Raw genomic sequence first — 25,674 nt, forward strand, 5'->3', positions numbered from 1 at the left:
AGGACGTACAAGGATCCATGGACAGAAGACTCAGGACAACAGAGGAACATAGGATTAGCATCTAATGTCTCTTAAGCATAGAGAAGGCCTGAATCAAATCCAAGATTTCAAAAGAAAAACAACATCTTTGCCTTCACTACTTACTCCAAACACTTGGAAGTATCTTCATTGTTTATCTCCAATGCTAATTCTGTCAGTGGGTACTCCAGACACAGTCCACTGACTGAAGCCCAGAAGTCACTAATCCAAGAGCAGCTAGACTAACTCAAACTGTGACTGACTCCAAAGTCCACAGGCAACCTCTCCATCCTACTACTTCCTCCAGAGGGGAAATGAAAACAACCTGCAATGGCATCAAGTCCAATCCTAGCTTTGAAGTAACTTCCATTTTGAGCAAGTCCTATGTTTTTTTTTTTTCTGATCCAGAAGCACTCTAGCCTGTAAATGAGGGGTTTGTATCAGTAACCTCTGGGGCCCCTTCTTGTTTTACATACCAATACCTCCAATATCTGAAATGAGAACAAGGAAAGCCAAGCCCCTGAGACAACAGGGAAAGAGTTGCAACTGAGAATTGAGCTACATAAGCCCAACACTGTAGAGCCCCATCACTCTCAGGAACTCACTGCAGCAGCCTCTATCTCCTGGCAAATGCAAGCCCATCATTTTCAGCATGGGTGTAAAAAGATGGCATTGATCGGAAGGAAACCCTAGCTGTCTGGAAAAGCCCACAAAGCCAAGCTGCAAAGGGACTAGGTGGGAACAGCCCATACCACCAGCAATAACGTCCTAGGGCATGGGAGGGAGGAGACCTTATCTTATTTAGGCAGCAGGATTTGCCACCTAGGAGCCTGTGCCCTGGCACTCTTACCAGGACCTCTCCTTCTTCTATCTGGTCTTCAACAGCAGGGACAAGCAGGCAGCCATGAGCTTATATGGACAGTCCGTATATTAGCAACTGTGCTTTTTGCAGAAACTTACATGCATTTCAGATACTGTGACCTTGAAGGGTCAGAAATATCCCTACACCCTGGTTACTCTTTATCCCCAACAGATGACAGCCAATAGTAACTCCTCAGGTTCTACATTTCGGGAATGACTTTAAAGTCCACTCCTTTTGTAATCCAGAACCTTGTTGGAAAATATCCAGTCTGCAACCCAAAACACCTATCCCCACCCCCGTACCTCACCCCAGGATTTATTTATTGGGACTAGTCATGTAACACAGTGGATAAGGATGCTGCCTGTAACACTGTTGCTCCACTTCCAATCCAGCTCCCTAATGGCCAGAGATCAGCAGCAGAAGACTGTTCGAGGAGTGCATGGGTCCCTGCTACCCAAGTCTGCGATCCAGACGAGACTCCTGGCTTCAGACTGGCCCAGCCCTGACCATTACAGAGATATCTGGGGAATTAATCTGCTGACAGAAGAGTTTTCTTTCTCTGTAACTCTCTAAAATAAATAATCTTACTTTGTTTTCTAAAGATTTATTTACTTATTTCGAGGCCAGTCTCAAAACCACCAAATGAGATGTGGCCAGAGACACCTTTTCAAAAAGAAACATTGGACATGCCACACCCTCACTTTAAATCACCTTCACTCCCCAAGTCTGCCTTCAGACACACAGAACTCAGTCTTCTAAAGCCCAGGGTTCTTCTTCACTGACACAGAGTAAGGACTCAAAATGTCCCAACTGCCACCCCTTGGGATGGCTGCATTAAACGCCAGTTACAGATTTAATTTCAACTATTCTGCTTTCAACCGAGCATCCTGTTAACAAATCTTGGAAGACAGCAGATGATGGCTCAAGTATTGGATTCCTGGCTTCAGCCTGGGTACTTGCCAAATAAGCCACTGAACGGAGTATCTCTCCCCCCAGTCCTCCCCTCCCGAACACACATCCCCACCATTCCTGTCACCCTGCTTTTCAAGGAGATAAAAATAAACATTTTCAGGCCCAGCACAGTAGTCTTGCAGCTAGTCCTCACCTTGCACATGCTACGATCCCATATGGGCACCGGTTCATGTCTAGGCAGCCCTACGTCCCATCCAGCTCCCTGCTTGTGGCTTGGGAAAGAGGTAGAGGACAGCCCAAAACCTTTGGACCTTGCGCCCAGTCAGAGACCCAGAAAAAGCTCCTGGCACCTGGCTTTAGATCGCCTCAGCTCTGGCTGAGGCAGTCACCTAGGGAATGAATCAGCAAATGGAATACCTTTGTCTCTCCTCCTCTCTGTATATCTGACTTTCTAATACAAATAAAAATTTTAAAATATGTACATATACATTTTCAAAATGTATTTATTTTTAACGGTTTACAAAAATAAACATTTTTCAATTTATGAGATGTGGATGGCACAGTGGGTCATCTGATTAATCCTTATCTTGCATACATAGGCCAGGATCCCATATGGTTCATGTTCTGACTACTCCACTTCCCATCCAGCCCCCTACTTATGGTCTGCGAAAGCAGTGGAGGACAGTCTAACACCTTTGGACCCCGTACCTATGTGGGAGACCTGGAAGAAGCACCTGGCTCCTGGCTCTGGATTGGCTCAGCTCCAGCTTTTGTGGCCTTTTGTGGAGTGAACCAATGGATGGAAGATCTTTGTCTCTCCTCTCTGTAAACCTGACTTTCCAATAAAAATAAAATAAATCTTTTTAAAAAATGAAATTAGAGGCCAGCACCCTGATGCAGTAGGCTAAGCCTTCCCCTGTGGTGATGGCATCTCATATGGGCACCAGGTTCATGTCCCCTCTGCTCCACTTCTGATCCAGCCTCCTGCTTATGGCCTGGGGAATCAGAAGACGGTTCAACTCTTTAGGCCCTTGGACCCATGCGGAAGGTCCAGAAGAGGCTCCTGGCTCCTGTGTTGAGATCACTCAGTTCCAGCCTGTTTTCATTTAAGGAGTCAACCAGTGGATGGAAGACCTCTCTCCTCTAACTCTGCCTTTCAAATAAAACAAACCAAAAAAAAAAGAATGAGATTTGTCCATTTATTAAATGTTCACTGAGTTGTCTACCACAGTTTGCCAGACATTGTGTAGATGCTGGAGACACATAAAAGGTCAAACAAAATCCCTGACATAGTGGTTCTGAGAACTATGAAGAAAAATGAAACACAACAGTTGATAGGAGCCCATGGTTGGGACCTGTCTGGTAGTCTATTATACAATGGTTTGGAAAGGCCTCTTTACCAGTGATCCAGGGGAAGAGCATTCTAGAACAAAGGCCCTGAGGCAGTGCACAACATACTCCAAGAAAAGTATGAACCAAGGCCTGGCATGATTGGCTAGTGGCTAAATCCTTTTTTTATTATTATTACAAAGTCAGATATACAGAGAGGAGCAGAGACAGAGAGGAAGATCTTCCGTCCGATGATTCACTCCTCAAGTGAGCACAATGGCCGGTGCTGCGCTGATCCGAAGCCGGGAACCAGGAATCTCTTCCGGGTCTCTCACCTGGGTACAGGGTCCCAAAGCTTTGGGCCGTCCTCGACTGCTTTCCCAGGCCACAAGCAGGGAGCTGGATGGGAAGTGCAGCCACCGGGATCAGAACCAGAGCCCATATGGGATCCAGGGGCGTTCAAGGTGAGGACTTCAGCCGCTAGGCCACACCACCGGGCCGTGGCTAAATCCTTGCTTTGCATCTGCCAGGATCCCATATGGGCGCCAGTTCACATCCCGCCTGCTCCACTTGTCATTCAACTTCCTGTTTATGGCCTGGGGAAGCAGTAGAGGATGGCCCAAAGCCTTGGGACCCTGCACCTATGTGGTAGACCCAGAAGAAGCTCCTGGCTCCTGGCTTTGGATCGGCTCAGCTCCAGCTGTTGCAGCCAGTTGAGGAATGAACCAGTGAACAGAAGAGCTCTCTCTCTGTATATATCCTTCTCTCTGAACATTTGCCTTTCCAATTTAAACGAATGAAATAAATCTTATAACAAAAACGTTTGAATCAATTTTGTCAGAAGGGAATGGGAGGAGGGACAAGCAGTGAAAGTCTGCGGTGAGGACCAACCAGTCTTAGAGAACAGCCTAAGGACCCTGGGCTTCACTTGGCTCTAAAGAAGCTACCAAAGGAACAGGAGATTAGGAGTGGTTGCTGCAATACTCTAGGTAAAAAATGGTGATAAGTGGGGCCTGGTGGCATGGCCTAGCGGCTAAAGTCCTCGCCTTGAAAGCCCCGGGATCCCATATGGGCGCCGGTTCTAATCCCGGCAGCTCCACTTCCCATCCAGCTCCCTGCTTGTGGCCTGGGAAAGCAGTTGAGGACGGCCCAATGCATTGGGACACTGCACCCGCGTGGGAGACCCGGAAGAGGTTCCAGGTTCCCGGCTTCGGATTGGCGCGCACGGGCCCATTGAGGCTCACTTGGGGAGTGAATCATCGGACAGAAGATCTTCCTCTCTGTCTCTCCTCCTCTGAGTATATCTGGCTGTAATAAAATGAATAAATCTTTAAAAAAAAATGGTGATAAGTGGACCAGCCTGGCAGCACAGATAGTAAGCAGCATTTACAGGTGGACATAATTTTAAGAGCCAAAAGGATGTCCTGGTGAATTAAAACTGAGATGACAAAGAGGTGGAAAGGATCTCAAGGTTTTCAGCGCAAGTAACTAGAAGGACAGAGTTGCTTAACTACTGATGAGTCTGACTTTCCTATCTATGAATTAGGGATAAAAAGAGCACCTGCAAAGATTACTTGGGCTGGGACAGGTGCAACAGCTAATAAATGGTGATTATCAGCTTCTTAGGGTTATCAGGAGCTTCAATAAATTACTGTATGTAAAAAGCAGAGCAAAAACTACACTGAGCTCAGGCATTCATCCAGACGGCTTCTGACTACTCTGAGAAGCTTGCGAAGTCATACTAAGCAGAGAAAAAGCTGGTTTTAAGTGGTTAGGAATGGGTGTCTCCAGAGTAAGGTGATTACCACAGCAAGCCTGACAGCACATTGCAAGTTGCCACACACCCACAGGCCTCTGCAGAAGGGGTCTGTGAGTGAGGCTGCAGGAGTTCACAAGCAGTACTCCAACTGAGGTGCACAGGTCCCTGCTACCCATCATAGATTTATTTGGTCAGCTTCACAAAACTCATCCATCAAGGACTGTGCTCCTCACAAGGGCTTTGCCAATTCAAAGGAAGAAAGGTGCCCTGCAGACACTGTCCCCTGGATTCCAGGTAAATGCCCCAGGGAGACACTAGGCTACCTGCCACAGCAAGTTGGCCAGCTGGCCCTGGGAAGTATCACAGACAGCCCTTCCAGAAAACCCAGCTAACTCCTGATTACCCACCCACTTAGGAAACACCCGGATAACCCCTCAGAATGGATAGATGACCTCAAAGTTCACCTTCTGACTTTGGAATGTATCTTATGGAATATAAATCACAACGGTACCTGGGCTACCCCAAACTTTCGGTCAATTTGATCCCCACAGTACAGGGATTAGCCCATTTGGGGAATAAGGACCAGACAAGCAAAGGTGGCACAGTAAGTGTCAGAAACACTGCAAATGCACACCTTCCCCCTTCACAAGGCTGTGTTATTTCCACAGGCCAAGGTCATTCTTCCTACAGTCACTCCCTTAGATCACTCAGAACTGAGACACCTGTGGAGCCTGGGAGCCCTCATGCCCTGCATCTAATTATCCCCCTCTGAGCCTGTCTTGGATTTTGCAAACAGGGGCACTCCCACTTGCCAAGCTCTCCATTTTAAAGAGGTTTTTGTGGTTTCCTGGCCTCTTCCTCCTCCTCCTCTCCCTACCCACATCCCAGAGGAGCATGAGTACTGAGTAACAGCTATAAAATGCCTATCCAGTCTGGCAAAGAGAACCAGTTCTGAGGGTGGGGTGAGAGGGTCTTCCAACCTGGCTTGGGACTATCCCCCCACCTCCAAAGGGACAGAAACCACCTCCCTAAATACCTCCCCCTCCCTTGCAGGCACTTTCTGTGAGTGAGAAACTGAAATTGTGAAGAAGAGCAAGAGGCGAGGCCAGGCCACTGAAGGCCCCAGGTTAAGTCTGTTTCTCCCACTCCCCCTCAGGTGTCCCCATGTGTACTTGCCTTAGGAAAGAAGAAAGTGATTCCGGTTATAAAACAAAAGTACCCTAAACCATATTTACTGAGGATAAAGTAGCAGTTCTGAGCTGGAAGTGCATAATAAACAAGTACAGAGCTAAAAGCATATAGGTTAAAAGCCATAAAAGCTATCATTGACCCTAACAAAATACAGTAATTCCTTAATATAGTTTAAAATGGGCAAATGTATCAAAATTTCTTCTTATTGCCTAGTTTTTTCAACTTAGGAACCAGTAAGATCCATAAGAATGCATGTGATTCATGCTGCAAGTCTTTGCTGATCTGTAACAATCCCCCTTTTTAAAAACATGCCACTTAGGAGCTGGCATGGTGCAGCACATTAAGCTGCTGCCTGTGATCCATTTCATATGGGTGCTGGTTCCAGTCCCAGCTGCTCTGCTTCCCACCCTACTCCCTACCTGTGTGCCTTGGCCCCTGCCTCTCACATGAGTAACCTGGAGGAAGTTCCTGGCTTCATCCAAGCTGTTTCAGCTATTTGAGCCAATATATGAACAATCTTTCTCTCCCTCTCTTTGACTTCAAACAAATAAATACATCTTTTAAGAATATTTGAATGGCATTTATTTATTGAAAAAGCAATGCACCATGTATCACTTCTCAAATTTAGAAACAGGATCAGTACCAACCTCCTGGCCAACTCATTTGCTGCTCTATGCCCTTCTTCTCCCCAAACAGGCAGTGTGATCTACAGTGCTAGCAGATGTGGTGGGAATTTTCCAGCAGCACTGTGTGCCCCATCATCGCACTGTGAGGCACACGTTGTCTGGAGCAACACATGAACCCCCTGCCCCAGGCCGCGTACCTTGAATCTCACCAACCTTCAGAGTTTGGGTTCAAAACAGCAGTTCCTAATCACAATGGCAATGATATCTACATATAAAGCTCTACTTCAATTTTTCTTTTAATGAAAAGGTGGTTTGTTGAAATGAAAAAGAAGGCTTAATACTAAAGAATTCTGAAGATGAATTTAGACCTAATTCAACTCCCTTGTTTCACAAATGAAGAACAGAGGCAGGGCCCAGCGCAATTGGGTAGCGATTAAGGTCCTTGCCTTGAACGCGCCGGAAGCCCATATGGGCGCTGGTTCTAATGCCGGTGGCCATGCTTCCTATCCAGCTCCCTGCCTGTGGCCTGGGAATGCAGTCGAGGATGGCCCAAGACTTGGGACCCTGTACCCGTGTGGGAGACCCGGAGGAGGCTCCTGGCTTCGGATTGGCTCAGCTCCAGCCGTTGCGGCCGCTTGGAGAGTGAACCATCGGAGGGAAGATCTTCCTCCCTGTCTCTCCTCTCTGTATATCCTCCTTTCCAATTAGAAATAAATAAATCTTAAAAAAAAAAAAAAAAGAACAGAGGCAGAGAAAACAGGTGTGCTGATGTCGAGCCTGCTGGCCATAGGCACAATCAGAATTGGAAGAATATTCCTAATAAAGGCAATCATTTATTACAAAATCTTAAAAATAGCTATTATCAAATAGGCAGCACTTACTGGTGGTTTCTGTGTCTCGCACACCATGCAAAGGGCTTTATAAACATTATCTTCTATAATTTGCACAATGTTCTCAAATAGCTACGATCATGAGTCTTGCTTTGAGAATGAGCTAACAGTAGTTCAGAGATGGTGAGTAATTCACCCAAAATTGCACAGCAAATGGGAACCATAGCTGGAACATAAACTGTGGAAATTATGTATCCAGGGCAGAACTCTAACTTTATGCAGCCCATTTCCTGTGGTGTGGCTGGTGGGGCCAGGGTCTGAGGTAGCTCTAACACTGAGGTCACGGTCATGCCTTATAAAAGTCATGGAAAGTTGGGGAAGGACTCAAGCAAGAATGCAACAGATCACCCCCGGATTACAACCCTTTTTCATTTTGTGCCATCAGTTACTTTCATTTCAAAAGGACATACACACACAGAGTACCTAAAACACAACACGTAAGTCTCAAGCCTTGTCCCCAGTATTGGCTTCAGTTTCTCACTACAACCAACTCCAAGTACATACAAAGCAGTCCCACTCAGTGACCACCCTGCTGGGGTGGGCTCAGGAAACCTTCCGTGTTCCTGTCAATGCAAACACAGTTCAGCAGCCCTGGTCTTCCTCCACATCCCGGAGCACACAGGTGCACTCTCCCAAAGCAGTCTTCATGAAAGGCAGTGTAAAATACTAACACCTATTATTAAAAAAAAAATCATAAACATTCTAAAGGAAAACAGCCAATTCTTCGAATTTTCAATCTGTAAAATCATCAAACCATGCCCTTCATGTCAATGAATAAGCAAAGTGAACTTTTAAAGGAGATATTCCGTTGACTCCTCAAGTACGGCTGTAACAACCACAAAAAGATGTGCAATTCTTTTTCAATATGAAGAAAGTGTCAGTCACCCAGATGTAAGAGCTACCAAAGACCCAAGCACCAGGCTCAAATCTTCCATCTATCAAAATGAATGCTCACAATAACCCTGTGAGACAGGTAAAATCACTAATTAATCCCCACTACACAAATGGGCAAGGTGAGGCACGGAGTGGTTAAGTAACTTGCTCAAGGGGTCACAGCTCTCAAGTGCTAGAAGTAACAACTGAACACTTGGAATGTGTCCCCAAACATTTGTTATCATCATCCTGTATCTTCTACTCAGAAGGTATGTGTATGAAAAAATTGGAAGACCATTTTCAAAACAGCCTAAGAAACAAGGGGAATCAAAAAAGCCAAAATGTAAATCCTGAGACTGAAAACTACAAACCTAAAACTTGAAAGCTTAACCAGGAGTACAGAACCCTACAAGAAAAACGAAGGTATCATAAAACACATTTTATCACTAGTTATTGCATGTGTTCCTTAAAGAACCAGCAACTGAGCCAAAAGGAGAGCTAAAAATAGGCATTGCAGCACGCCTTTGGAAAGCTTTTCTGCAGACTCCCAAAAACATATGCATCACAGAACACAAAAATTCCCAAACAACACAGCCACTCCACTGGTGTTACATTTAAATTTGTCCAGACTGCAAACAAAAAAGCAAGGCTACAAATGGGCCTTAGAAGTTCATGCGGACTCCAGCAAAGGGTCACCACCGAACTTGCCAGGCCGACCGGCCAACCATAAATTTCTCTCCCAAGAACAGCCAAGCCCTAACAACGGCCTATAAGAGAGAAACTACTGAATGAATTGATTCAGTTAGTTTGTCAAAGATTACTGCAAAGGTTCTGAACCAGTGAAAAGGTAACTCTCTTGCCTTTACTTGAGTCCGGGGAGAAAAAAAAATAAAACAAATCCACCAGACAGAATTTTGCTTTGGGCACTTGTAAACCGTCACCTCATCCACTCAGAGAGCAAGGCAAGATGCCAGCCAAGCTGTCTTCCCACGATCAATAACTCCAGTGACGCAAAATATCAAGGGCTCCTGGACTTACACAAAATGCCAGCTCAGGCACCCAATACCAGCTGATGTCATGGCCGATTTAAAACCCACAAGGCAGGTTCCCCATCAGCTAAGCAGCAGCGGAAGGCAGCCAGGGCGAACAGCCCCATTTAAACTTCTGAGGAGTGCTCTCGGAGGGATGATTATACCTCAGAGTTTAAAGAGGGGGAAGGACCAAAGAAGTGTCTTCAAGTTGTTTTCCCCAACACCGTGGGTGGATAGGAGGGATCTGGAAGAAAATGGAGGTTTCAGCGCTGCCCTTTGCATAAGAGGGTTCGGAAGGAAAAGGGGGAAGGGGAAGAGGATTAGAAGAGAACAATGTTGTAAACCCCTAATCACCCCTCTTCCGATTCAAGCAACAGCCAACACCACCAAAAAATGGCAACAGCAAGGGCGCTTCTGGTGCGCCACGCGGAGGACTAAGAGTAATTCCACTTTGCAGAATGTGCAGGCATTAAGCGCCCTGTTCCTTTCGCCTTTCCCCATTTCGATTATTTGAACCAGTCGGCCTTAAGGAGCCACTGCATTAGGGAAGAAGGTTTGAGAACACCAGGGCCAGGGCTACTGACCATCGTTTCACAACTCCCAGGCGGATTTAGTACCGGCCTACTTCAAAAGAACCCCAATCCAGAAGAGACGGCGCGCCCCCACCTAAACCTACGATCCATTCCGGGTGCGGACTCCATATTCTGCACCACCTCTCACCACCTCTCTCCCCACGCCAACACCGCTCACCCGGGATTTGCAGCACCTTCACCTCCCCCAACGGGCCGGGTCCAAAAACACCCCAAAGCAGAGGGCAACGGGAAGCCTGGGGCGCTCCGGCCGGCAGTCACATGCGCTGCCGCGCGGAGAGCACCACGTTGTCCCGGCTGCGGAGGAATGCCGGGAAGGGGGCGCGCACTTACACCCGCGCACACGCACCCTTCGCGCCGCGGGCCCGCACCCGCCTCCCGCCCCGGCCGCCGCGACCCGCGCCGAACGCACAAGGCCCGGTGTCCGCGAGCAGCCCGCGGGGGCCGCCGGCACGGCGCATGGCGCCCAACTGTCACCCGCCCGCCCAGCCCGGCCACTCCCTCCCCTGGCCACACGCCCCTCGTGTCGCCGCTGGCCCCTCACCCGCCTCAGGTTTTCCGCCGGCCCCTAACCGGCTCCCCCAGCACACTCGCCGCGGGGCTCCCTCTCAAGGAGGAAGGCGCAAAGGATCGGAGGGAATTCACCGAATTCAATGACACATAGGGTTTCCTCCTTTCCCCGTCCTCCCCTGTAACAGACTTCAATCCGTCTTCGAATGGCGATCCTATGGCCCAAAACCGTCTCCTCGACAACAAACTTGCTAACTTCTAAATCCTGAGTCTAGAGGTGCGGCCCGCCGGCGCCCGGCGCCGGGCTGCCCCTGACATATGCTCATTAAGCGTTTACAACGTGGGGACGCTCGCAACGCGACCGAAACGGGGGCGCGGCGGGAGAGTGGGCCTCCCAGGAAGGTGCCCACCAGAAACCGTCGTAGAGCAACGCGCGGCGGGGGCAAAGGCCCTTCCCCGGCTCCAGCACCCAGCCCCTCTCTCCGGCGAGGTAGGCCCGGACCACGCCGTTGCCCACTCACCGCGGCGGCCCAGGCGGTGGCCTTCCGGAGGCCAGGCCCTCCGGCGGGGCAGGTTCCCAAGCATGCAGCGGGGGGTGGGGGGTGGGGAAGGCAAGACGACCCAAATTAGCCAGGAGTAACTTAAAAAATCCCAGTCACCACGACCAGGGACCGACCCCCGGAGGCCTCTGGGGGGGAGGGGACGCCCGTGTCCCCGGAAGAGGCCCCCTCGACCCCAGGAGAGAAAATAAGGAGACCCACCTGGAGGGGACTGTCCGTTCACGGTGGCCAGGACCGGCGGCAACGCGTTCTTAGTCCACGGGTTCACCTTGGGCGGGGGGGCTTCCACGAAGTCTCGGCGCCCGGCGCCCGCGGCTCCGGCTGCTCCTCCGCCAGCGCCCGGCTCAACGCCGCCGCCCTCCTCCCCGTCGCTCCCGGCCGGGCCCTCAGCGCCAGGCGGCTGCGGCGGCCGCGGACTCTCGCGCTCCTGCTGCCCGGTGCCCTCCTTGTGTGGCTTGGCGCAGGGCAGCCGGGGTCTCCGGGTGCCGCCGTCCGGCTCCCCCCCTCCGACGTCGTTCGCCCCGGGCTCGCCCTTGCCCTCAGGCACTGGCGGGGGCTTCTTCCTCACCAGCCCCCCGTGCTCTTCGGCCTGCAAGAGCTGGGCGCCCCCCGGCAGCAAAGGCTCCACCTGAGTGGCCATCTGCGCGCCCGCCCCCCCTCCCCGGAGAAGCCGGGCGCGCCCGAGGCTGCCTCCCCCGCCTCGAACTTGGTTCGCAGGGCGCCCGCGACGCCTTCCTCCGGGGCGCTGGGCCCCAGTCCCTGCGGAGAAGAATCGGGCTTCACGCTAGGCGCGGCCCCCCTTCCCAGTCAGTGCAGCCGCCGTAGATCCGAGGCCCGCTGGTGGGGCGGGGGGGGGGAGGAAGGCCCCCCACTCTGCGGTCCAGGCCTCCTCGGCGCGCGTCCCCCCCCGCCCGTTCCTCACAAGTCGCCCCCACCCCGAGCCTGGCAAGCTTCTCGTCCCGTCCCACCCTCCCCCCCGCCCCCGGGGCGGCCCGGGCTTCCCGGCTCGGGGGCTGCAGCAATATGGACGGATGGGGGAGAGGCGCGGCGAGCCGAGCTGACCACGCGATCCGCGGCAGGCGGCGGGCGGGCGCGCGCCTCACGACGCGGCGGGCGAGGGGAGGGGACGGCGCGCGCGCGCCCGCCGGGCCGGCCCTGGGCGACGGGAGGGCGGGCGGAGGCGGCGGGCGCGCGCGCGCACGGCCTCGCGGCCCCGCCCCGCGCCCCGCCCCTCACCGCCGAGTCCTCGGGGCGCCTCCCGGGCCGGGCGGTGGGGGGGTGGCGGAGCTCCGACCGGACGGGGGCGAGCACGTGCCTGATGCAATTCTAGAGGAGGAGGGAGCAAAGGCGAAGTAGGAGCAATGGCGGGGGGGGAGGGGGAGGTGCCTTAAAGGGCCAGCGCGTGAGAGCGCACGCAGGTGGAGCACATGGGAACAGGCCACGCGGCCGGCTCGGTCGGCTAGCACTCCTTACAGACTTTTATGCCAGGTTCGGGAAAGGATTTGTTAATGTCTCACCTGACCGCCGATTTGCTCAGAAGGGGTCTCTGCTCTGAGGACGCACCGACACCCTCCACTCTCGCCTCAGGCTCCCTTGGGGAAGCCTGGCCCCTGCAGGCCCCGCCCGAGTGACCTTGGGCAAGCAGAGCTCACCTCCGCTGACAGTGCTGGGCTCCTCCCGGCCGGGCCCCCGCCGGGAGGCTGCTCAGAGATGGGTCATCCTGGGGCTTGGGAGACGTGCCCTTTCCCCTTGGGAACGCAATTACCAGTAACTCACACTCCCACGAAGCCCCCCACTCCCTGCACGAAACGGAGCATGTATGAGCAGGAAGTGTCTTCTTTCAAGTGGGTTTCGTTTTATATGAAGGATTGCTTTGGGCAGGGGTAGAACCAATACTCGATTGGGACTCCACAGATGTGAGATTGTATCCCGGCCCTGCCCACTTTCAGCTCCATAGCACCTCGGCGAGACTTAGTTTCCCTGTTGTAAACCAGAAGGAGCAGTGCATGACTGCGGTTTCAAACTAAAGTGTAGTTCAATTCAATAAATATTTACTGAGCCCGGCAGGATTCTAGGAAGCTCAGTGAAATTAGTCCTGTCCTCATGGAATTCACATGTCCGTGGTGGCAAAAGAGAAGACAGCAATAAACGCTTACTTAGTGTCTGTGAAGGCAGTAATAGTCAATCTACTGCTTCAGTTTGGGTCATGAGGGAGGACTAACTTGAAGGTAGGTTTCACAGTATCAGCAATCTGGCAGGGGCTGGGACTGGACCCAGACTTCTGTGTGTCCAGGAAGCCCCACACTTCTCCCAGACAAGTTCCCACCTCCAAGCGGAACCTGCTGGCCACCTAACAGCCTAGACCAGCGTCCACCTCCACATCTGCTGGATCACAGAGAAGGCAGAGGCCAGGTTGTAGGGTGGCTGTAACGAGGAGTACCGAGGAGTACCGGTGAGCACTGCTGGGGAGAACGAGGCAATCTGCCTTATTTCCAACTCCTCTGTCACTGGGTCTGGAAACCCTGGCCAGCTCTCCACACTTTCCTCAGACCCTCATCCACTGACGGAATAAAGGTGCAGATAATGCCTGACTTGCTCCCATTCTGTGGTCTTTTGAGAAGAGGCAAGTGAGGCAGTGTGGGTTAGTGTTGTCTAAATTCTGTATACTTCAGAGATACTAAGGGAAATTATTGATTAAAGATAAATTCTCCTTAAGGGCTTCACATGCACCCTTGATTAGAGGTAAGCTGTGCATTGCTGCTGGGGTGTGCTTTTGTTTCATTTATTGATAAATATTTCCTGCAGGTATTAATTCACATTAACCTCTGGATTTAAACAGTCATTGGCTCCCTTTTTCCCCCCTACATTTTATACTTGAAATAAAGTGGAGAAGCACCCCATACAAACAGTGGGGGTGGGAGGGCTCTGAAAAGACAGAGTGGTTCACACCCCCCAACAGTCAGAGGCAGAGGAGCCTGGCGGCTGCGCAGCATGAAGACTGGAGGAGCACTAGGGTTGACAGCCAGGACCCCCTTCCCTCCTCCCCTCTTCTCCCCCTCCACAAAGGTGCTCCTTCTCACCTCCCCCCCCACCTAAGAAAGGGAACCACCTCCTGCCTGAGCTTACACTGTGGTCTTAGAGGCTGCATGAGCTGGGAAGAGCAGTGGCTACTCAACCTCCTAGCTTTGCAGGCAACACAGCTGAAGTTCACAGATGCAAACACACACAGAATCCACAGCAGAGCCAGGCATCCTACCTCATTCTCTAGATCCTATATCCAGTATATTTTGTTACTTTTAAATCATGGAATTGGGAAGTTGGTGCTGTGTCATAACATATTAAGCTACCTTCTGTAGCACTAGCTTTCCATGTGAGCATTGGTTACAGTTCCAGCTGTTCGCTTCAGATCCAGCTCCCTGCTAATGTGCATGGGAAAACAGTGGAAGATGGCCTGAGTTCTTAGGCCCCTGCATCCATGCTGGCGACCTGAAAGAAGCTCCTGGTTTTAGCCTATCCTAGCTTTGGGCGTTGCGGTCTTGTGGGGAATGAAGCAGCAGATAGAAGAACTATTTTTTTTCATTTTTCTTTTAGGCCCGCACCCTGAGAGATACTAAGAAGCACTGGAGGGTCCTTGGGTCGCGCTGGGTGTGTCAAACAGGAGTTCCATCCCCCCAACACCAAATAGTGGTGGCTGAAGGGAGGTAAGGCAGCCTAGGCCCACGACTGCGGACTTTCAACCTGCCAGATGCCAAGATGCGCTGGCGGGACCTTGGGTCACACTAGGCAAGCTCTGCATGCTTGGAGGAATAGACCTATGAGATGTCTCGTGGAACAAATTGGACAACAACCCCGGCCAAACAATGACAGCAAACATCTAAGCGGATGGAGACTCCGAGGCTGACTATCTCAGCCAATGGACATTGAAAGGGGTCCCTCATCCTGGTATCGGCAAAATTAACATTTCAGAACTATCGAAACCACCCAGGCAGAACCCTCAGAGTACAGCTGCATTGGGACCCTGGCTTAGAATCAGGTGAACATTTTCAATCCCTGTGTACTGGAGAGGTTGGGAGGCTGGGCATGGCTTCTAGCCTTATCCCAGCTCAACCCCTCCCCCTCGAAACAAGAAATACAGAAAGTTTGGAAATAATTATCACAACCACTTTTCACTAACCCTTGATCCATCCTACTCTGATCAACCATGTTAACATCATCTAAAATTTAAAAAAAAAAATAAATAAAAGAACCAAAAAAAAAAAGGATTTGTTTTATTTAAAAGGTAGATTTACAGAGAGAACAACAGGGAAAGAGAAAGATCTTTAATTTTCTGGTTCACTGCCCAGATGACTGCAAGGGCCAGAGCTGAGTCAATCTAAAGCCAGAAGCCTGGAGCCAGGAGCATCTTCTGCAGGTGCAGGGGCCAAAGGACTTGAGCCATCCTCCACTGTTTTTCCAGGCCACACGCAGAGGAATGGATGGGAAGTGGAGCAGTCGGAACATGAACCAGTACTCAAATGGGATGCTGGGGCATTCAGGTGGAGGATTAACCAATTAAGCCATTATTCTGGTCCTAATAAATTCATTTATAATGGAATTGAGATTTGAATTCAGTTTTTAAATTTTGGACAGATGTGGCAGTCCTTTTGTATATACTTGCTTCTAAATAGTACTGATGATCAAATCATTAAGAATAGCTCCTTCAGGCCCGGCAGCATGGCCTAGCGGCTAAAGTCCTCGCCTTGAACGCCCCAGGATCCCATATGGGCACCAGTTCTAGTCCTGGCGGCTCCACTTCCCATCCAGCTCCCTGCTTGTGGCCTGGGAAAGCACTTGAGGATGGCCCAAAGCTTTGGGACCCTGTACCCATGTGAGAGACCCAGAAGAGGTTCCTGGTTTCCGGCTTCGGATCAGCGTAGCATCAGCTGTTGCGGTCACTTGGGGAGTGACTCATCGGAGGGAAGATCTTCTTGTCTGTCTCTCCTCCTCTCTGTATATCTGACTTTGTAATAAAAATAAATAAATCTTTAAAAAACAAAAAACAAAAAAAGAATAGCCCCCTCAGGCCTGGCACGGTGGCCTAACGGCTAAAGTCCTCTCCTTGAATGTGCCAGGATCCCATATCGGTGCTGGTTCTAATCCCTGCAGCCCTGCTTCCCATCCAGCTCCCTGCTTGTGGCCTGGGAAAGTTGAAGACAGCCCAAAACCTTGGGTCCTTGCACCCGCGTGGGAGACCGGGGGTGGGGTTCCTGGCTCCTGGCTTCGGATTGGCACAGCACTGGCTGTTGCAGTCACTTGGGGAGTGAATCATCACACGGAAGATCTTCTTCTCTGACTTTCCTCCTCTCTGCATATCTGACTTTTCAATAAAAATAAATAAATCTTTGAAACAAAAAAATAGCCCCTTCTGTTAACTGGAAAAGTACTTCCAAAAAAATTGTGTAAAATCAAATTGAGATGTTTGTTTTGATGTAAAAATGCTCTGAAATTCATGCAGTCTTTTCATAATTTGCCTTTTTCTTCAACTTTTTAAAGATCTTTTGAGGGTCCAGCACAGTAACCTAGTGGCTAACGTCTTCTCCTTGCTCACATCAGGATCCAGTTCTAATCCTGGTGGCCCAGCTTCACATCCAGCTCCCTGTTTGTGGCCTGGGAAAGCAGTCAAGGATAACCCAAGGCCTTAGGACCCCACACCTGCATAGGAGACCCAGAAGAGGCTCATGGCTCCTGACTTCGGATCAACTCAGCTCTGGCTGTTGCAGCCGCTTAGGGAGTGAACCATCAGACAGAAGATCTTCCTCTCTGTCTCTCCTCCTCTCTATATATCCGACTTCCCAATAATCATAATTAAAAAAAAAAAGATCCCTTGAAACATCCTTTACTGGACCTGGCATAGTGGTCTAGCAGCTAAAGTTCTCGCCTTGCATGCGCCAGGATCCCATGTGGGTGCTGGTTCTAATCCCGGCAGCTCCACTTCCCATCCAGCTCCCTGCTTGTGGCCTGGGAGAGCAGTCCAGGACGGCCCAAAGCTTTGGGACCCTGCACCCGCGTGGAAGACCCAGAAGAAGTTCCTGGCTCCTGGCTCCGGATCGGCTCAGTTCTGGCCATTGTGGCCACTTGGGGAGTGAATCATTGGATGGAGGATCTTCCTTTCTGTCTCTCCTCTTTGTACATCTGACTTAGCAGTAAAAATAAGTAAATCTTAAAAACAAAATCTTTTACCTCCATTTTCCAAAAAGTTTTCAAGAGCTTTTTTTTTTAAGGTTTATTCATTTTCACTGCAAAGTCGGATCTCTTGAGAGGAGGAGAGACAAAGAGGAAGATCCCCAGCCCGCTGATTCATCCCCAAGTGGCTGCAACAGCAACAGCGGGAGCTGAGGCAATCCAAAGCCAGGAGCCCATAGCTCCCTCTGAGCCCCCCACAGGGCCTTAGGGACCCAAGGCCCTGGGCTGTCCCCGAATACCCTCCCAGGCCACTAGCAGGGGGCTAGATGGGAAACAAGGCCCCCTGGGAACAGAACTGGCACCCACATGGGATCCCGGTGTGCTCAAGGCAAGGACCCTCAAAAGCTGTTCTTGCCACCAAACCATATTCCCTGCCTGTCCTGCTTTCACTAACATCTCTGTAAGTAATTATGGAAAATTCATCAAATACATAGCACTCAGAAGATACAAAATCGAAAAATTGAATCCTACCTCTCCCAAAGATAATTTATTTAGGGAGAAAAGATAATCAAGCAGTGTGAGACCTCAGGACGAAAGAAGGCGGTAAGACAAAATGTGCCTTATACAGAAAACGACAAGGAACAGGTCAGTTTGTGCCTAGGGTCTAAATACACCATGTGTTTAAACACATGACTGACAAAAATCAAGCCTGAAAATTCATAAACCAGGTCCTCTTCATAGCTGATTCCATTCCTATTTGTTCCCAGCGTGGACACCTTCCAATACAACAGAGAAGACAGGAGATAAACCCCTGAGGGCTAAGGAGACTGTCAGTTGGGTTCCATTGCAGACTGCGCTGCCTGATGCCGGCTAGCCTCCAGAGCCTGGTGCAGCTCTCCCTCCATCCACAGAAGGGCTGCCTAATATCTGTCCATCCAGATTTTGTGCAGAAATAAAATAAAGTCTCCATGAAACATCAACCTATCCTTTTTATTTTTTTTAAGCCCATGGGAAGAAAGGAGGGGAAATGGTTTCTTGAGTTAGCTGTGCATTTCCAGAAAGAAGACTGAACTCATTTGGATATACGGGGGTTTTGTTTTGTTTATTTTCTCTCCTTCTTTGAATTTGATTTTCCAAAGGACCTTGTGTCTCTGAAAGCATTTGGCTGCATCATTTCTGATATCATGGGATCTTGGGTACCAGGCTCTTTTTTCAGGCACATGGAGAAGAGTGGGAATAGCCAAGGGAGGGGCCTTGGCCAAAACAAACAGTGCTGGCTGGGGAGTGTTTTCCCAGACCCTACAGACTCGTGGGCCTTCTGGTACATGCCATGAAATTCTTTCAGTTCTTGGGAGGCGGCTCAGTCAAGACCTCTTGTGAAGAAAAAAGCAACAACTAACATAGAAGGAGGATGCTGCTGTAGGGGTGGGGGACCACAGGAACTGACTGTTGCCATAAACACCAGGCTACTTCAAACAGTTCATCAACAGTGGAATGAAAGTTCATTCATCTGGGTGAAAACAAAAAGAAGATAGAAATCCATATACACACGGGGTCTTCATGAAGTTCATGGTACACAGGTACTATGAAAAACCTAATCAGGAATATAAAAATTCTTCTCCATAAAAAGGAATATCTTTGAATTTCATTTTCCCAGGAACTTTTTTAAAATGCCCTTATACTCATTCTAGAACCCTAGCAACCCTTTACCATGAAGTGTGATTAGCTCCATTTTACAGATAAGGAAGTGGGCTCAGAGAGAAGAGGGCTGGTGAAGGAAAAGGGTGCAATGAAGAGGGTATGATGGAATCTTCACTTACAATACACTCACGACTGTGAGGTGGAGACTGATATGGGCCACTCTGCCCTCATCAACTGTACCCATGCAGCCTCTTGCCCCCGACCCCACTTCCCCCCCTGGACTTCCCTCCGAGCTTCTCCACTAACTGAACTCCACCCTGCCCAGGCAGCTCTCTGACTCTGTAATGGACTTTGACCAGCTCCACCTCAGCTTAAAATGGCCACTTTCACACACAAGGAGCCTGACTCTGACCTTCCTGTCCTGCTGCCTTCCAGCCACTCATGTACACTGTGGCCACAGGGTAACACCATTCCTTTCATTTCTCCATGTGACAGAGATTCATGTACATGCACTGCGTACAACAGCTGCTGCCTCTCAGGTGTGCATTCGCAAGACACTGGAATTGGAAACCAGAACCATGACTCAAATCCAGGCTCTTGGATATACGGGATATGGTATCTTAATTGGCATCTTTACCTCTAGGCCAACATCTACCCCAAAGTGCATAATTTGGTAGCAGAATGCTTGGTACATAGCATGTGCTAAGTAAATATTAGCTTTCATTATTTTTATTATCACCAATAATGTCTTCCCGTTTCCATTTTGTCTACTTACACTTTGAGCCTAAGCATAAAATGCTTTCAGGCAAGCACTGTGGCATAGTAAGTTAAGACTCTACGTACAACACCAGAATCCATATGGGCACCAGTTCTACTCCCAGATGCTCCACTTCCGATCTAGTTCCAGTGTGATGGCCTGGGAGAGCAATGGAAGATGGTCCAAGTCCTTGGACCCCTGCACCCTCACGGCAGACCCAGAAGAAGCTCCTGGCTCCTGGCTTCAGGCTGACTGAGGAGTGAACCAGCAGATGGAAGAATCATTCTCTCTCTCTGTAGTTCTGCCTTTCAAATAAATAAAAAAATAACTCTTGGAGCAAGGGGGCGAGAAGAGAGGAGCCAGAATGGATGCAGCCAGCACAAGCAGTTGATTAAACTGCTGCACCATAATACCCTCCCCTAGATGAGATGTATCTTTTTGCTTTAAGATTGATTTATTTTTATTTGCAAAGCAGAATTACACAGAGAAGAGGGGAGACAGAGAGGCAGAGAGAGAGAGAGCTTCCACTGTTGGCTCACTCCTCTAAGGGTACAACAGCTGGACCTGGGCATGTCTGAAAGCAGGAGCTATGAGTGCAGGGGCCCAAGCACTTGAGCCACCTTCCATCGCTTTCCCAGGAACAACAGTATGCAGCTGGATTGGAAGAGGAGAAGCCAAAACCTGAAGCGGCACACATATGTTGGAACCACAGGCAGAAGCTTAGCATACTACACCACAACACTGGACTCCTAAAATATATTTCTTGAAGACAGGAGTCATGCTTCACTCTTCTCAAGGCGGTTTGTAGTACTCACTAGCAGTGACTCTCGCAGAGTGGACAAGACTGAATAAATGAGTCTAGGATTGCTCCAGATCATATCAGCGTTAGAAATGAGAGCAGCAAACACTGTCAAGGACCATGTGCTAAACATATTTCACATGACAAAATGTAAAAATAAAATGTGCTAACTTTAAGAAACAGAAAAAAAAAGTTCACATCTAACAAAGCAAAACCCCTGGGGCTGGTTGTTGCGGAGTAACAGGTGAGGTGCAGCCTGTGTATCCCATTTGGGCACCAGTTTTTGTTGTTGTTTTATTGGAAGGCAGATTTACAGAGAGACGGAAAGACATCCGTGCACTGGTTTACTCCCCAAGTGGCCGCAATGGCTGGAACTGAGCTAATCCAAAGCCAGGAGGTTCTTCTGGGTCTGCCATGCAGTTGCAGGGTCCTAAGGTTTGAGCCATCCTCCACTGTTTTCCTAGGTCATAAGCAGGGAACTGGGTGGGAAGTGGAGCAGCCAGGACACGAATCAGCGATGGGCGCCAGTTTATGTACCATCTGCTCCACATCTGATCCAGATCCTAATGTCCTGGAAAAAGGAACAAAAGATGGCCCAAGTGTTTGGGCCCTTGTCACCAGTGTGGGAAACCCAGATAAGGCTCCCAGCTCCTGGCTGTGTTTGTGTGTGTGTGTGTGTGTGTGTGTTCCTATGTCTCGGTAACTGAAATAAATATTTAATTCTCAGATTTACAGAGAAGAGAGAAAGACCTTCCATCCACTGGTCCACTCCCCAAATGGCTTCAACAGCTGGAGCTAAGCTGATCCAGAGCCAGGAGCCAGGAGTCTCTTAAGGCATTGGGCCATCCTCTGCTGCTTTCCTAGGTCTTAACAGGGAGCTGCTTGGGAGGGAAGTGAAGCAGCCAGGGCACGGACCAGTGCCCATATTAAATGCCAGTACTTGAAGGGGGAGGATTAGCGAACAGAGTCATTGTGCTGTCCAATAAATAAATCTTAAAAAAGTAAAAAAAAGGGGGGCTCGGAGGCATGGCCTAGTGACTAAAGTCCTCGCCTTGAACACCCCGGGATCCCATATGGGTGCCGGATGTAATCCCAACAGCTCCACTTCCCATCCAGCTCCCTGCTTGTGGCCTGGGAAAGCAGTCGAGGACGGTCAGTGCCTCAGGACCCTGCACCCATGTGGGAGACCTGGAGGAGGCTCCTGGTTCCCGGCTTCAGATCGGCACAGCACCGGTCGTTGTGCTTACTCGGGGAGTGATTCATCAGATGGAAGATCTTCCTCTCTGTCTCTCCTCCTCTCTGTATATCTGACTTTGTAATAAAAATAAATAAATCTTTAAAAAACAAAAAACAAAAACAAAAACCCACATGTAAATCCACAACTCAAAGGCAGTCACTGGCAATATGTTGGTGTATTTTTTTTTAAAGATTTATTTATTTTATTACAAAGTCAGATATACAGAGAGGAGGAGAGACAGAGAGGAAGATCTTCCATCCAAAGATTCATTCCCCAAGTGACCGCAACAGCCGGATCTAAGCCGACCCAGAGCCAAGAGCCAGGAACTTCCTCCAGGTCTCCCACACGCGTGCAGGGTCCCAAGGTTTTGGGCTGTCTTCAACTGCTTTCCCAGGCCACAAGCAGGGAGCTGGATGGGAAGTGGAGCCGCCAGGATTAAAACTGGTTCCCATATGGGATCCTGGCACATTCAAGGCGAGGACTTTAGCCACTAGGCCACCGTGCCGGGCCCACCCTAACTGTTTTTTAGGTGTTATCCACACATCATTGCAAATCCTGCCCTTGGTGTCAGTTGAATATTATCTATTGAGCACCTAAGGGATGTCTCATATTACAGTGAACAACCTGCTATTTATATCACACTATGTGTTTTCCGGACAGCTTTGGTGGCAGCCAAACAGACGTGAAAATTCACATGTGGCAGTCAAGACCCAAAGAAGTGAGGTAACTGTTCATTCATGTTAAGAGGAGAACTCAGGTCTCACTCCCCCTTTCCAGAGCAGTAAGCATCCCATCAAAGACAGGCAGCATACGCAGAAAATGCAACATGTCCCAGCCAAACTCACATAACCATGTTCACATAGTCTAGGGTCAGGAAGCATTCAAAAGGTAGCAACTGTGGTACAGCATGTTCAACCACTGCTTAGGATGCCCACAGTCCATATCCAAAGGCCACCTGGAGTCTCTGCTACTTTCTTCCGATACAGCTTCCTGCTAATGCTTCCCAGGGGTCGGAGGATAATGGTTCAAGTGCCTGCCACCTACAGGAATTCCATCCAGGAACTCCAGAAACTGGCTTCAGCCTGGCAGAAAATTCAAGTGCGCTCTTGCTTGCTTTGTTTCTCTGTCTTTCAGAGTAGATGAAAATAAACAGTAAAGCAAACATTGAAGCTCAAGGAGACAAGGGGAAGTCAGAAGCCAAAAGGAAGGCAGGAGGCTCCCTGGCAACATAGCCCCGCCCAGCCATAGGGAGGGATTGCTCAACAGAAATGTCACCCAGTCAGGCATGAGGACCCATCTCCAGGACAGGAGGCCCCTGCCCCAGGGACTGGTTTGGAAACAATAAAGGACAAGACATGGTCCCTGCCCCAGGGAACAAAACTCCCTACACCAGCACATTGTTCTCTTCATAGGTCACTTGCCCATCTGGTACGTGTGGCACAGAAAAAAATGACAAGGATTTGGGTGTAGGCCCAGCTTTGTCTACTTTCTAGCTGTGTGACCTCAGCCAAGTTGCTTTACTTCTCTGAGCTCTGGAGTCTTGGAGGCAAGGGAAATATTTGCCTGATAAGTTCATTATGCCTAGGAGAATTAAACAAGCCCCAAACCATGCTACCTGGAACGTTAGGCAACCCTCCTCATTTTTCTTACCCATGAAGGGGGGCTACTAACAGCCTCTGCCCTTGAAGGTACCCAGAGTGCACATGGCATTGCTAGGTCAATGTTCACTGTTGTCATGAAGCAGGTCTTGGTCACTGACAAAGTGACCAAGTTGAGGAAGGCATTCTTTTTATAAAAATTTAGTAATTTTTAATAAATACCTAAATATTTATTTATATATAATATAATTTATATAATTTATTTGTATATAATATTATTATATTTATATAATAGATATTTTATATATATATATTGTTATATACAGAGAGGAGGAGAGACAGAGAGGAAGATCTTCCGTCCGATGATTCACTCCCCAAGTGACCACAATGGCCAGTGCTGCGCCAATCTCCCACGCGGGTGCAGGAACCTCCCTAGACTTTGGGCCGTCCTCAACTGCTTTCCCAGGCCACAAGCAGGGAGCTGGATGGGAAATGGAGCTGCCGGGATTAGAACTGGCGCCCACAGCTGCGAGGACATGCCTCCGGGCCCCAAGGAAGGCATTCTTCAGATCCTGCAACGATGAGTCACTGGGGCTGAGAAAGGTGAGGCCTTTGCTCTGGAGTTCTGCAGCCAGTTAACGGAAGCTCAAGCACTTCTCAAGATTCCAAATCCCTTGCCCTTCTCCACCAGAGAATATTCCAGCTGTTGCAAGTTGTTGGTCCTTTTCAGTCCACAGGCATGTGATTTTTGGCTCACATAGTGTTTTTTGAATTGAATTTTAATGTGATTAGATGGGCCCAGCATAGAGTGACTGAGTGATGTGTGTCATCTGTGATGACTGAGCAATGTACCTGGAAGGAGTGCCATCACATAAGCCAAGGTAGGAACTGTTGTAATAACAGTCAAACCAAAGGCAGCTGACATTTATGGCACCATCAGTATTAGCCTGGCAGACGGGCTTTTTTTTTTTTTCCTCCTCAAGGAGAATTCCATAGAATTAGAATAAGCGTATACCAAAATGGCGTTCTATCATTGGGTCCCTTGGGGAACCACAGAGCTAGGCAACACTAAATGAGTGTTCTCTTGCATACTGCTTCAGGGCCTCTAACATCCATGGTAAACCTTTAGGATGGAGGCAGTAATGACAGCATCTCCAAACTTGATCGCTAGGGTCCAGCATTCCATAGGATCCCCTTTCAGAACCCTGCCTCAGGTTTGTGACACTGCCTCCCTTCCTATAAATGCAAATTGCAGGGCCTGGCAGCGTAGCCTAGCGGCTAAAGTCCTCGCCTTGAACGCCCCAGGATCCCATATGGGCGCCGGTTCTAATCCCGGCAGCTCCACTTCCCATCCAGCTCCCTGCTTGTGGCCTGGGAAGGCAGTTGAGGACGGGCCAAAGCTTTGGGACCCTGTACCCGCATGGGAAACCCGGAAGAGGTTCCTAGTTCCCGGCTTTGGATCGGCACAGCACCGGCCGTTGCGCTCACTTAGGGAGTGAATCATCGGACGGAAGATCTTCCTCTCTGTATATCTGACTTTGTAACAAAAGTAAATAAATCTTTAGAAACAAAAAAATGCAAATTGCCTTCCAGTCTGGTTCTGATGCCACCTCCTGTGGAATCTTTGTTTTTGGGTTTTTTTTTTTTTTTTTGGATTTGAGTTTTCTAATACCTAAAAAAAAAGTCTAAATACCTTAAAATTTCTTCCCATTCTATCAAGATGTATCTATTTGAGAGAGTAATGAGAGAGAGGGAAAGACAGAGAAAAAGAGATCTTCTACCAACTGGTTCATTCCCCAAAATGTCCGCAATGACCGTGGCTGAACTAGGCTGAAGCCAGGAAACAAGAACTTTATCCAGGTCTCCCACATGGGTGGCAGGAGCCCAAGTACTTGAGCTATCACCTGCTGTTTTCCCAGGAACATTATCAGGAAGCTGGATGGGAAATGGAGCAGCTGGGACCTTCAGGACTAACGCTCTAATATAGGATTCCAGGTGGCAAACTGTGGCTTAACTCTCCGTGCCACAAGGCCAGGCCCGCCAGAGAAGTCTTGACAGTGCTTTCTATTATACCTGCTAGCAAGAAGGATGAATGTTGACCACAGGAGTGAGGCCACAGGTGATGGGGCTGCCTGGCTGCTTTCCCAGGGATCGGCCCTGGATCAGGAAGACTCGCTGCTTCCTGCAACACTCAGATGTCTGGGTCTGTTTGAGACCCATGGTAGGAAAAAGGAACTTCATACGAACATGAGTGATGTGGCAAAGCACACAGAGATCACTAGATTAAGACCAGGAAAATTCAGCTCATTTTGTGTGGGCAGCATTGCCT

General features: G+C 49.5%; 1 protein-coding gene across 3 annotated transcripts in view; it reads right to left on the minus strand.

Moving 5' to 3' along the window:
• LARP1 (La ribonucleoprotein 1, translational regulator) overlaps nucleotides 1–25,674 on the minus strand; it is a 125,340-nt gene that overhangs the window by 52,075 nt on the left and 47,591 nt on the right. The window contains exon 1 of one of the 3 annotated variants that reach the window (XM_058677560.1): nucleotides 11,353–12,210. The exons of 1 other annotated variant lie outside the window; for it this stretch is intronic. In XM_058677560.1, coding sequence (XP_058533543.1) covers nucleotides 11,353–11,791 — 439 coding nt within the window. In that variant the 5' untranslated portion in view covers nucleotides 11,792–12,210. Of the gene's footprint in view, nucleotides 1–11,352; nucleotides 12,211–25,674 lie in introns of those variants that run through there. One more of the 3 variants, XM_058677559.1, reaches the window with a different exon arrangement.

The sequence above is a fragment of the Ochotona princeps genome, chromosome 19 (genome assembly GCF_030435755.1).
Source record: "Ochotona princeps isolate mOchPri1 chromosome 19, mOchPri1.hap1, whole genome shotgun sequence".
NCBI classification, from domain to species: domain Eukaryota; kingdom Metazoa; phylum Chordata; class Mammalia; order Lagomorpha; family Ochotonidae; genus Ochotona; species Ochotona princeps.